Raw genomic sequence first — 14,782 nt, forward strand, 5'->3', positions numbered from 1 at the left:
TCCCAATAATTAAAGTTAAATAAAATTATATAGTGAACATCCTGTATTTTTGCAGCATATTTGTATTATAATTTTAGCGTTATATATTCACATTTTAATGCGCATTTTATCGTGTAAATTTGGAAAAATATAAAAGTAAACAAATATTTGTTATTTAAAAATCTTATCTTTAATATTGTATTATTCAAATGTCGAATACTATTTATATCTCTTGAAACAAATTTTTGAATATGAATGTAACTTACTGAATATATTACAATAAAACATGCAACTACTATATTTATATATATATATATATATGCTAAATTCTTTGATGTTAAAATATGTGAGACTAAATTTTCAAAGAAAATACATCAATTAAAAAATTGTAGAAAATTATATCATCTTTATTTTTCCTTAAAGAATCGAGAATCGAAGATGATACAAGTTGCAATGTTTTACCTAACACCTAAAATTAAATCTAAAAATTATATTTTTTTAATTGACAAGAAATTAGTTAACTAGGAACTTTCTAATTTACATTCCACTAAAGATGACATACGATTATATGTCGAAACGTATGGAAATAATAAAGATGATATAATTTTCTACAATTATTTAATTGATATAATGCCCTGAAGATTTAGTATCATATACATTATCAGTTTCCTGAAATTAAATACTCTCGTATGAATGACATTTTTATTGAATTAAATTATACTTCATGAGATTGGTGACATTATAAAAATATTGCTATATTTATTACAAATCCGTTACTTGTTTTTCTTCTTCATCTTTGTAAAATCCTTCATTATCTTCACCTAACAACTCTTTAGCAGGAATTTCTTCAGATATTTCTTTAGGCTCCTCCTTTAATCCGTGTTCAGCATCTCCATTTCGTAGTATTTGAGTATTTTCATTATGTTTTTCTAAAATCAGTAATTTTCTTTTCAATTTGGATAATTATATTTATTTATTTTTTTGTGAAAATACTTACTCGGAGGGCTTCTACCTCCGCCAAATAAGACTTTCTCCAAAGTTGGAATGGGCGATTCAAATGCTAAACTCCATACTAAGGCTACCACTGATGAAAGACAAACATCGCCCAAAAAATATGCCAACTATAAATGATAATTGCATTTTAAATCTAGAATTGTACATAAAATATATTTATTTTTTACCAATTCAAATTCCGAAAAGTACATTGGAGTTTTTCTAGATACAGTTCTGGCAGTTTGCATCTGGTAATGCCATAAATATATGCAGTATGACAATCGGGCAATAGGTTGCCAAAAACCCCAGGATAGAATCCAGTTAATTGGACCTGATAATAATAATTACAGGAAAATGAGATATTGATTGATATAGCCATATGATTATTTCGATGCATATAAAATAGTTTAAAATATTATTCATTAGTTTAATATATTTTATAAAGTTATTTATGGCTCAAAGTTCAATCCAACTTCTTCCAAAAATGTAAGCTTTTAGGTAAACATTTTTATTATTATTATTCCTAAAAGTAAATACAATTTTATACTTTTTATTCACTTTATCAATTTTATAAATTTTTATATGAATGAATGAATAAATACAAAAAAATATGGTCCTACTATATAATTTGTCTAGTAATCGTTGCTCCTATACATAACTACACATTACCTGCTCTAGTTTTTTTTTGTTTAACCATAACAAATTATATTGTTATTAAAGTTTTACTGAAATATTGTTATTGTAGCAGTAATGACTTTACATTACCAGCTCCGTACTTTTTGTGTTAAACCATACCAGTACCATTTACCACCATATCCATCATCTCCATACTGTTATTGCACCAGTAATGACTACGTACTAACAACTCTATTTTTTTGTTGAACCATAACAGTATATTAAATCTTTTACCTCCATATCCATTATGTCCAGCAAAAATGATCCAACAAATCAGCAAAGACCAGGCTTGTCTGTGCAGAGCCTGGTAGAAACTTGAGAGCATGACATCGTTTTCCCAATCAAATCTGTAGAAACGATAAGCTCCAACAACCACTGCCACCATAAATACAAGAACCACTGCCCAAATGATCAAATTCAGTAACTGTAATCGATGGAATTAATATAATTAAGGATACAAGTAATTAATCAGTAATTTGATAAATAATTAATAATATTGTTGTAAGATTCTTGTAACACAATGTAAGGCAGATTCAAAGTTCTGTTGGTATCCAGTAAAAAATCATGAGAGAAACCAATAAAAATATTTAATTCAAGTTATTAAAATTAGATTTTAAAAGCTCTAATATTGAATCATTTAATATTATCAATTAAACAATTAATTTGGAATATTTCGATTTATTATCTTATGTTGAGAATTATAATTAAATATCGATAAAAAATATATACCATCTAGTATTTTACTTTTTGATAAGAAAACATTAAAATTAATATTGTTTATTTTCATATATTATCCTCATTTTAATAATAATATTTTGATATTTTCAAGACCTATAATATATGCTAAATAAATTACTTATTTATATTCTTATGATATTATTTTAATTTACTGGAATGTGTTCCGAATCTGCATAAATTCAATTATTTGTGAAAGTCATTATATTAATACTCTAATTGAAAGATTTGCATATTTTAACCAGGCGTTTTGCAAAATTAAAAAAAATAATATTTTTTATGATTATATGCTAAATTAATATTAGAAGTTTATCTATTACGTTTTCAAGAGTTTCCATTTAACATATTTCATTTATTAAATTTCTAAATAAAATTGCGAAGATTTTTTTGTAAATTACTTTACATTTTAAATATTATTTAACTGTTTAGAATTATTTGCATTTTAGAAACTATGAAAAAAAAATAGTGAAAGTCTATATCACTTGATTTTAGCATGAATGTTAATAAAAATTGTTATTGTTAATTAAAAAGTGAAGATATTGTTCTCTGTTTTTAATATTTAAATTTATTTATTATATATTTTCTAATAGTTGATTTTGCAAATTAATATTTATTTTAATTTAATAATAACTAGGGTTCTAAAAAATACCTTATTAATTTTAATTTCTTTATCTCTAGTTTTATGCATAATATATCCTAGTACTATTCCAAACAACCATGGTGCATATCTTGTATGGGCTGGAAAATAAATCGTTGTCATTTGGTCTCTGCCGATACTTAGATTCCTACAAAATTTAAAAAAATTCAGTCAGAACTACATGTAACTGATGTAAATTTTTCCATAGCTAATTTGCTTACATTAGTCCACCAGAAAAATCATTTACATAAGTCAAATAGAAGTTGACACCAATGGTTACCAAAGACATGGCTCCTATAAAGGCCAATGTTGGTTTTGGCCATTTGAATAATGGAATTATTAGGAGAGGAGCAATTACATAGAACTGCATGTCTACTGATAAGTACCAAGCTTGTGTTATACACTAAAAAATATAATTTAATGAAAAAACAATGTATGTTGTTGAGCTCAATATAAAAGGTTTACCATATTATTGGTATTAAAATAATTCTGTATATACAACAACGGTGTCCACCAATACAAAATGCAATCATCCCTTAATTCTTTCTTGGCAACTTCACTATTTGCAAATGGTCCTCCCAACAATCTAAAGAAAAAAGAGCAGTGAAATAGTACCAAAGCTGCAACCGGTGGTGTTAATCGCAAATATCGATGGACGTAGTATTGAAAAAAGTTTATTCTTCCTTTAGTTTTTTCCATTTGCTTGAAACTTAAATATGTAAGTAAGAATCCACTGAGGATAAAGAAAGTGTCTACTGCTACTGAACCTCCAGTGATTAATGTACTTCGATACTGCGTCAACCACTATAAAATAAAAACAACAAGTAAAATATAAAAAAATGCAAACAAAATATTCTTCATCAGTCATTTATTTCTTACATCCAAGGCTCCATTTAAGTTTACAACAGCTGGTACAGTTCCAAACATCATAAATCTATGAGCCAACACCACCCACAAAATACTGATAGCTCTTAGGCCATGTATACAAGATATGTTGTTGGTTTTCACATTTGGTGTAGGTATGATTGTGAAAATTTTATTGCCATTATATAAAACAGAAAATGCCAGTAGAAGTCCATTACTTGGTTTGTTTCCTGAAAATCCATAATTCGCATTTATGTCAATGTTTTTGTTGCTGTTGAGTAGATAATCTGATATCAATTTGTAGTAATCGCAGTCTGTGCCAGGTGTTGATAAAAAAAACTTGCTAATTTGTAATTTTGCAAGTTGTAAGATTTGAAGGCATCTGTTTTGATATGGTTTTTGCAATTATTAGGTTGGCTAATTACTAATATCACAGCATCAGTATTAAAATTATGGGATAAAAATTCGAACATGTTTCTGCTTACCTGTGTATCTTAAATAGACATCATATGCTGTACTTGATGCTAGCAATAATATGAAAAATCCAAAAACTACACTACAAATTAATAACCAAAATTAGTCCCGAACAAATTTATATATATTTTTTTAATGAATTTATTTTATTACTTACGCAGCCACGTATTCGATTGTTGTAAAAGGCTCAACTTCTTTTGTGTGACAGAAATCTTCAGTAATTCTACTGGATTTGATAATATCTACGATTGGTTTTAAAATTGGATTTTGTAGTAAAGTCGAATTGGCAATAATTTGTCCCAATCTACTTCCTCGACAGGAGGATGGAACGCAGTATGATAATCCTATTTCAGCAGCGCCAAAACCTTCTCTTGACAAGTGCCTAAAATTTTGGAAATTGAAAGCAACAAATTATATTAATTATTTAATAATATTTTCTGAAGTTAATATTTTGAATATTTTATGAAGCGATGGTGATTTGCCATTTATTTATTAATATTTGTCAGTCAACTGAGCTTTTTCAGTAGATACTCTAGATACCTGTATAAAAGGTCTGAGGCTAAATTTCAAAAAGGAAAATAAAGAAATATTATACGAAAATTAAAGACGAAGAAAATTAAAGAAACACTTAAAGATATTTTAATTATAATAAATAGTATATTAATATATAATGAGATAGTCAAATGAAATGTATATAAAAACTGGATATACTGGATAACCTCTCATACCAGACACCTCTGTCTGACTGAGATATGATGATGATCTTTTTGCAATAGTTTGAGATAATTTTTTTATAAATTATCTAATAATTTTGAAATAGATAACAGTAAACAAGAGTGACCAGGAAAAAATTAGATTCTCATATCTGTTGCCAATATAAATAACACCATAGTTGGTTTTTAGGATTTTGTCCTCGAAGATTTCAAAATGAAACTCTCGAATTTAATTATGTTGTCTGTTTATTTTCAGATCAGAGAGCTCACAATCAAACGTAAATTTTGTCTGAAAATATTTTTGATATAATTGCAGTTCAAAAAAATTAGAGAAATTCATTAATTTGTGAAGTGCAATGTGGTGCCACCAATCAGGAAAGCAAATGTAACAAGTGTTGGTTTTGGTAAAAAGCCTCCATTGGTTATGTTACCTTTGAGCAAGAAGATAGAAGGATACTAAAATAAATTTTATAAAACCACACATCACAAATAGATTTTATGACCTTTGGGAAGTGGTAATTTTCCATAATCTATCCCTACCTTGTCAATTCATGTTTCCACATATCTCTGGAACTATTAAATAGACCTCGTGTATCAATCCCTGTCATTTGTGAAGCAATTGCCAAAGGTATATAAATTAGGCAGTGTTGACCATAAAAGTCTCCTGAATCAACCGAAAGGCATTCATCATAATGTCCAAAATCAGCCATATTACCGGCTAATAGACCGGCCTGCAGTTTTGTTGAAGAATCCAACACTAATAATAAGAAGTTATGATAAACATATTGAAATCTGAATAATGACAACTAATATACAAAATATTTTGGTAAACAATACATGAAAATGAACACAGAAATGATTAAGATGAAAGCATGTCATAAATATTCATAAAACGATTTTTTACTAAAAGTATAGTTTAATACTCAGTTTTATAGTCAGTTATAAAATGAAATATAAATGTTGTATAATGCTTTCAAATCTATTTCCCTAATTTAACTAGAGTTTGCAAAAAAAATTTAACATATACTCGTATTGTTATAATATATTCATTCATTTTTAAATTATATTGATTAAAAACACAATTTTTTACAAAAGTTTGCAGTGAATCAAGAGCATAAAAAATTAATAAACATGACTTCAAAAAATTTAATATCATTCAATAAAACCTGAAAAATTAATTTAGTAATTGATTTTTATTAGGGTGAGTCGGTTTTTAAAAATCGGTTTTTACCGGTTTTTATAAGAGAATTGTCGAGTTCGAAAACCGGTTTTTAGTAGAAAATACTGGTTTTTAATGTATGAATAACACTTGAAAAAAAAATGAAAATGACATATGTAGCTAAATGTACCAGATATTTGGTACATTTTATAAAATATTTATATCTCTACATATGGAAATTATCAATAAACTACGATAATTAATTTTATTTGAAGTTATTTAATCCTGGTCAATTATTATTTTTGTTCTACTAAATTGCATAAAAAAATATCAAAAAGAAAATTAAACAATAAAAATTTTAGTCGAATCTGCTGTTAATCAATGGAAAATGTCTGTTAAAAAATTATGTTCGAATTACTTTATCCAATGTTTTTAAAAATCCTTGAAACCGGTTAAAATCAACTTTTTTAAAGAAATACTATACGGGCACCGGTTGTTTAAAATATGAGTTTTTGTATAAATCCTAATTTTAAATATCATATGATTTGTGGAAAAACCTCTGCATTCTGCATTTGTGTGTTATAAGTAGAATATTTATGTTGTAAATATCTCTCACCACAAATTAAATGTTTGTTTAACATTTTCACTATATATTATATTTTAAATAATAAAAAGCTTCTTGAATTATTCTGCATTATAACAAATCTAAAAAGACACTTGTTTTTCTTCTTAAATAATAGTTAACTCATAGCATGGCGTATTAATTTATATAATGTTCCTATCCATTATTGTTATAATATTCTATTATTAGTTGCAAAGATTCAATTTTATTAAATAAAAATATTTAATCTATGTAAAACTAATATTTGTATTTACAATTATTTAAGTAAATTATTACTTACTTTGTAGAGCCCATTGTTTAGGTTTTGGGGAAATCAGTGCTTGTGCATATTTTGTCAAGTGTTCTTCACATAATTTATCACTGAACCTAAAACTACTTTTAGAAAAAGAACTTTCAACATCATAAATATTATTATACACTCCACTTACAAAACCAGGATTTGAACACAAGATATGAAGAAAAATAAAAACTACGTAAACCAAAAAATTTTTACACCACATTTTTGCTAAAAATATTTATATAAATTAGCAAATTAGATCTACACTTGAATATTTATTATTTATAATATCACTACATGCTTCTAATCAGGGCAAATTCGCCTACGTTCACTGATTGAATGAAATCAGTTCATTTCCAAATTTTTTATCGGATTTATTGAGCCATACAGATTATTAGCAAAACAAAGCTTGATTTTGATTTAATCATATTATGAAATCAATAGATAAATATTTTCACAAAATTTGTGCGAAGAATGGGATGAGGTCATTCGATGAAAATAGAATAATAGCACTAAATTGCTTGCAGTTCTAATTATTTGTTAGAATTATAAATTTGTTGATACTATTTATGAATAAATTAATAAATATTAAACTACACAGATATTATGACAGAATTTATTTTTTAGTTTGAAAGTCATGTATGTTAATTTTGATTGCATTTTAGAAGTTATTGTTTGGTAAATCAATGTTTATCTACTTAATTTTTTGCTTCTGAATTTTGTTATTTAAAGATAATTTCAACTTTGCAACATGTTCTATTATCAATTCTGATAAGTTTTTGATTGTTTGAATTGTTCAAGGTGATCGATTACGCTAATTCTCAATCAATCAGATGTGACATATTAATTCAGTTCCAAATATAGTATCTAAACGCTATGTCACAATTTTTAATCTTTTTAGTTTTAAAAAGATAAACACATAGTTGGTTTTCTTAATTTATTAGATTAAATTTAAATCAAATATTATTATGAAACATTATAAAATAATTAGATATAAAAAATATTCATATTATATAAATCTTACATATATTGTAAAACTAAATATAATCTTAAAAGTTATTATAAAATTAGTGGCGGTTTTGCAAACAGTCTGGAAATATTTATATACAACTAAATTATGTTTTTGATTTATCACATTGAATACCAATATTAATAAAAATCTTGCTTCTTCATATCTTGCTAAGTCTTCTCTCTGAAATTGTTTCATTGAATTTTATTGCCCTTTGTTCTGAAAAATGTTTATTTACTCTTAATGTAATATATTTTGAATTCTTTCTATTTATTCCAGCACATAATATTTTTACTCATTTACCTTTTCTATAAATATAGCATCTCTCTAAATTTTTCACAGGCAATTCGAATAGCAAATGCCATACGAAGGCTAATGCTAAAATTACTACAAAGTCTCCAAAAAATAGTTGGACCTAAAATGTGATAGAAATTCAATTAATCAATTTTTATAAACAATGTTTTATGATTTTTCTTACCGTTCTAATATTTGTAAAATATTGTGGAGTTCTCAAACTTGCTATGCTGGTCAATTGAACTTGTAAATGCAGTAAATACATGCAGTATGATAATTTGCTAAGAATTTCAAATATACGCTGCGAAAGAAATTTATTAACCCAACCTGAAAAAATAAAATAATTAACTGATAAATGAAAAAATGAAAAATCATTGCAATGTCTGCAATTATCTCTTTTGTAACAGTGACAAAAATTATAAAAATTAATGACGAAAAGTTGATAATGATCTCAATTCTTGGAAAAGATGACTCGTGAAGTCTACAGGAGAAACACAGTTTTTAATACAAAAATACTTTAGCTTATAAATATCTATTTTATTTGCATGTGGCGATTTGTTAGGAATAAATTGAGCAAAAATTACAATTATGATATTAATTTCTAATTCTTTGTTTTAAATTACCTTTTTCAGAGAGTTGGCAAGTGTAGATAATCCAGCATGTTGCACACGCCCAAGCTGTTCTACTAATGCTCAAATGCAAAGTGGACCAAATTTCAAAATCATACTTTTGAAGCATCCATGTACTTAAAATAATAGCAGAAATCGTCAAACAAGATAAAATCCATCCAATTAGAAAGACTAACTAAAAAACAAAGGGAAATATATTGATATTAATCCTTTCCACTCGCAAATTCTAAGATTTATATGAATTTTGCCCCCGGAGCAGCGGCATCCGAGTGGAAAGGGTTAATTCTATGTTTGTGTATGAATGTTAAAAAAAGACATTAGTGAGAATGAAATTCTACTAGAAAGATATACCTTACTAAGTTTATGGTCTTGTTTTTCTTGAATATGGAGTTTATATCCCAAAATTATGCCAAGCAACCAAGGAGCAGCTCTTGCATGAGTTGGAAGATATAGATGAACTTGTCTTAATGGATTTCTGGAGATCGAATTAACAAAACCAAATATATTAACTTTACAATAAGCATTTCAGCATGTCATAAATACTTTGAATATTCTAATATAATAGTTTAAAAAAAATCGTAAAATTATTGCTATGGTAATTAGTATCAACCATATTATTAAACTTACGAAGGTAGTGTAGATGCTGGAAGATGTTCCAAATATGAAACCAAAAGGCAGTAACTAATACTGCTGATAATTAGAAATATTAATCCGATAATTGCTCTTTTTGGCCACTTACTCAATGCAGATAATATTACAGGAGAAATGAGATATAACTGAGCGTCCAGAGAAAGGTACCAAGATTGCCCAACACACTGAAATAAAAAAAATTAAGAATACTTTTTTACATTTAGGATTTTATACAATATCTACGTATGATACATCTAGGTATATCGTCAATTTATGCTATTTACATGGTATGGTATTCTTGATCCTGAAAATGTGAATGTTATGGATCAAATGTAATTTTATATATGGTATTCTTGATCCTAAAAATTTGCTTTTCTTTTACTACTTACTATCTCATCTGGATTAACATAGTTTTGAATATGAAGCAAAGCTGACCACCAATGATTGCGACAAATTTCTGTTTCCCTGGTCGCAACAGGTTTCCAATTTGGCCCAGAACCGAGTCCCAAATTTTTGGTGGTTGCTCCCAGCAATATTGCAGGTGCCAAAGGTGCAGTCAGACGGATATAACGATGTAAGTAGAAATATTTAGTAGAAAGTATTTTTGATGTATTTTGATTTCGGAAATATGATCTGCATGTCAATAAGCCACTTAAGACTAAAAATGTGTCGACACTGTAATGTGATGATAGAACGAAGGCGCTGATTGGATTGTAGAGCCACTAAAAATCAGACAAAGTTAAATATTTTTTAAACTGGTAAGTAAGTAGTTAATTACAATAAGCTTTCGTACCGATTTAAATATAGTAGAATTTCCCACAGGGAACATAGATGTCAACATATACCTATGACCAACTAACACCCATACTAAACATAGAACTCGTAATCCATGAAGACATTTAACATCACTTTTCCTGGTGTTATTGAAAACTTGTTTGCAATTACTTCGTAAACTAAAAGCTACAAACCATGTCCTAAGATCCGAATCCAGTTTTGGATCAATAACATTTGTACCATTATCTGAAATAGAAATCATTTATTTAACATGTCGTTTTACATATATCTCAAGTATTATTAAGTTGACCATGTATAATTTGTATAGATAACAAATCATTGAATTCCGTAGTAGTAGTTGGGAATCCAAATCCAATTTTACGTCAGATTGATACATTGTGATAATGTATTGTCTGGGTTTAATACTTTTGATATCAGAGCAGATAGCCAAATACTATTTTGGAATTATGTGTATTTTTTTTGTATTATTAATAAAATATTTTCAATACCTTTCAGAGCTTGCTTAACAAATGTGTCGTAAGAGGTGCTTAAAATAATTATGATGACAACAATCCCAAAAAAGAATCTGAAATCATAATATATAAATTATTATAAAGATAATAGTATGAAATATTGCTTTAACTTCAACTAGATCTACTGCCTTATATTCTGATTGCTATTTGGAAAAAATAGAGCAAATTTTGAGTAAGTTATTTTACTCTATATGTTTGTTTTGTTAGATAATGTACTAAATTGAATGAAGCAACTTTTGCATTTCACATAAATAATTTCTTACATCACAAATGCATCAAGATGGTCTAATTCTATGGATTCCAGAGAATTGCACACAATTTCAGGATCATAATTGGCAATTGTAGCGTTCATTTGTCGAACAACATTTTGCAAATGATCACGAATTTGTTTTCCACTACATGAAGATGGTAAGCAAATACCAAATCCTATAGCCAATTCTGTTTCTCCGAGTCCACTTGCAATGCTATAAATTACCATAATAAATATTATAAATGAATATGAAATAATTAAAATGAGAAAACAAGAGTTATTTACCAGCTTAGAGTTCACTACTAAACCAATTATCAAATGATATGGTATGGATATGGTCTTTTAATCGAATTTTCAACAGACAAACTTATTACTACTGAGAACCAATATAATATTAGTTTTTTATAGAGTATTTTTTCATTCGATAACAATAACAAATTAACAAACTACCCAGGAAATAAACCAGGACTCTCCCAAAATCGCGTAGCAAGACCTATGCTAAAAATCATGTATTATGCTAAAAATCATGTTAGGCATAAACGTCTTAAAGGGTTCTAATGTATATATATTTATATTTATTTAATTATTGATTTGTTTTATAAATAATAAGTTAGCAAGTTCTAAATTATGAAAGCTGCAGAAACAGAGATCCAGAAAACTGGTAGGTTAAAGGAAAAAAGACTGAAAAAATCTATTGCAGGTTTAATATATTATTTGTTGACTATCATATATGATAAAAAATATATTAGTGCTATATGCAACACTCTTATTATTTAGTAATCAAATTATTTAAAGATTTTGTTAGATGATAACGATGATGATATCGGTGATATGATGATCTTCAATTCATTGTGTGTCGGCGCATTTTGCTACATCTTTATCTTACAGACAGGTGCAATTTTTACCATTGTATTTTTTGATAAAATATCAAGAACAAACGATATGACTTCATGAATGACTTTTTAAAAAATACTTATTATATATTTTTTTTAAAACTAACCCTGTATATAATCTATGCTCAGTCTGCTCAAAATTTTGAGTAATCGCATAAACCATACAATGCTTTCCTCTAATTACACCTTGTGTTTTAGATTGATGATTTATTGCCAAACATTGATCATATTGTCCAAAATCTATCAGATTTCCAGAAAATAAACCAGTTTGAAGTTTGGTCGTTGAATCAATCACTTGATAAAAAATTAAATATAATTATAATATTTCTTTAAATTTATATTATTTTGTACATGAACTCACTCATTGCCGACCACTTTTCTTTATTACTTAAACCTAATAAATATTCATTTATCTCCAGATCACATGTAGACGAAGTTAAATCGATCGTCAATAAATAATTCACAACTCTGTCTGAGAATGTCCACATGCTACCTTGACAATGGCATTGTTTAAAAATAGTAAGCAAAATAAAACTATAAAATATTTTAAAAACATCTTGATGGTATTTTTTAATATTTATGACTACATAATAAAAATAAATTAATAAATTTTATAACAATGATATTAACATTTTGTTGTTTTCGCGTTATTCACATGAATACTAAGTTTTGTATTCTTGAATCGCTTCCGTTTGTTTGGAGTAAATCCCGTAATGTCAATCATTATCTTTATTTACTTAAGAAAGTAGCAGTAGTGTTCGTAAATTTACGGTAAATATGTATGTATATATATAATAAAACATTTTTTGTTAATTTATCACATTATTTATGAATCCAATAATGTTCTTTTCAAGAATTCGATATTTTTCAATGCAGTTTCTTGATGTTGTCATTATGCCTTTAATATCTTATAATTATATCATCTGGCAAAAACAACAAGAACTATATGCTTCACTAGGAGCTTAACATTTTGTGTATAAATATTTATATTTCTGAATTACTTATACAAAATAATTATTAAAATTTATATGAATAAAACAATTTTAATGTGGCTATTTAAATAATTGTTCTTATTTTTACTTTATTTTCAAGTACTTTGTACTTTATTTTTATTTATTAAACACTATTGTTGTATATGAAATTACATACTTATAAATATTATTTTAATTATAATCAATTTTGATCAATTTATATTCAATTAGTTTAATTTTATTCTATTTGTAGTTCCACTAAAGATAGAACAGTATGATATATAGAATGAGTGTATTTTATGATATTTTTTTAAAATGATTTATAATTAGGCTCATACTATATTGGTTTTCATATGTAATATGACAAAATCTACATTTTTATTGCATTAATAATATTGGATATATAATTTTTACTAAAAAATGTAATAGGTAAAAATATAGCTTTTTTCCAGCCCATTGCTACATATAATTAAAATATATAATAAATCTTAGATAAATTCTAATAGAGCAGTTCTTAAAACTGTTAAGTTGCAATTGCAGTTAAAAAATGGAAAAATAAAAAAAACATTCTATATTCATTTTAGGTCTAAAATATTTTATCGTCTTTTTCTCTTAGTATCTCCTTACGTCATCTTGACTTCCACATTTTTATGCAGTTTTATTTTTAATTCATCTATATATTAATTCGAACTTTTCAATTTAATAATTTTATTTAATTGTAAACTAACTACTTTTATTGCACATTGTCAGTTGGTAATGATTATGAAAAATTGTATTATAATTTTGGTTTTGTTGTTTTATTGGTTTCACCTAACTTCACGTTGCTAATCATCCATGATTATACTCTTCTTTTATCTAGGATTGTAGAAAATACTCTTCTCTATATTAATCTTCTAATATATTAAGTTCAACTTTTTCAATTAATAATTTTATTTAACGGTAGATTAACGAATTTGTGTTGCACAGTTGGTATTAGTTAAGAAACATTAATGTTATTATTTTTGGTATGTTGTTTTATTGGATTCAACTAACTTCACGTTGCTATTCCATCCAGGATTAAAGGAAATACTATAGGAAATAGTTTTCTTTTATCTATGGGATATACTAATATATTATGTTCTGTTATTATTATATTTTTGTTGTAAATGCCACTGTTTATTATACTTTGCTAATTTAATGAGTTCATTCAGAATTTTTCTTTTTTTTTAATTTTATGTTTTTTATGTCAGTTGTATTGACTTTGAGTTCTAATTTAATTCTTTGTTTACCTATATAAAGATTTGATTATTTGGTGTATAATCACTAAAAAAGAAACGTAAAAATTCATATTTTTTCTAATTTTTAAGTTCCTTCTTCGTATGCGGCATGAAACTACTTCATGCAACAAGTATTGCAAAAAATTTAGGCGAAAATGTAAATGGCGGTATTACAGGTAGCTGTAAGGATTCGAGACAAATAAGACAGATCAGAATCAGATACACTATCACTCTATTGACATTCGTGCAATTTGTAAATATAGCAGGTTATTTATTTAATAGTGCAATGAAATTTAAATATTAAACAGTACTCGAACAAAATAAAGGTATGTGAGTTGAATAACCTATAATTACTTTTGCACAATAACTACTGACAAATTTATAAATATAATACATATATTAATATATAATATGG

General features: G+C 26.4%; 1 protein-coding gene across 1 annotated transcript; it reads right to left on the reverse strand.

Annotated features, from left to right (window-relative positions):
- Positions 1-741: 741 nt before the first annotated feature.
- On the reverse strand, positions 742-12,628 carry LOC113370960 (nose resistant to fluoxetine protein 6-like). The gene is made up of 12 exons (XM_026611626.1): positions 12,502-12,628; positions 12,248-12,434; positions 11,261-11,461; positions 10,974-11,050; positions 10,484-10,710; positions 3,485-3,823; positions 3,241-3,422; positions 3,032-3,167; positions 1,882-2,071; positions 1,161-1,303; positions 977-1,100; positions 742-908 (listed from the first exon to the last, which is right to left on the reverse strand). Exons 1-12 carry the CDS (start codon positions 12,626-12,628, stop codon positions 742-744), a joined length of 2,100 nt encoding a protein of 699 aa, XP_026467411.1.
- Positions 12,629-14,782: the final 2,154 nt, after the last annotated feature.

This window comes from Ctenocephalides felis, unplaced genomic scaffold, assembly GCF_003426905.1.
Source record: "Ctenocephalides felis isolate EL2017-DRISC unplaced genomic scaffold, ASM342690v1 CF-g0.4_SCAFFOLD_01492, whole genome shotgun sequence".
Taxonomy (NCBI): Eukaryota; Metazoa; Arthropoda; class Insecta; order Siphonaptera; family Pulicidae; genus Ctenocephalides; species Ctenocephalides felis.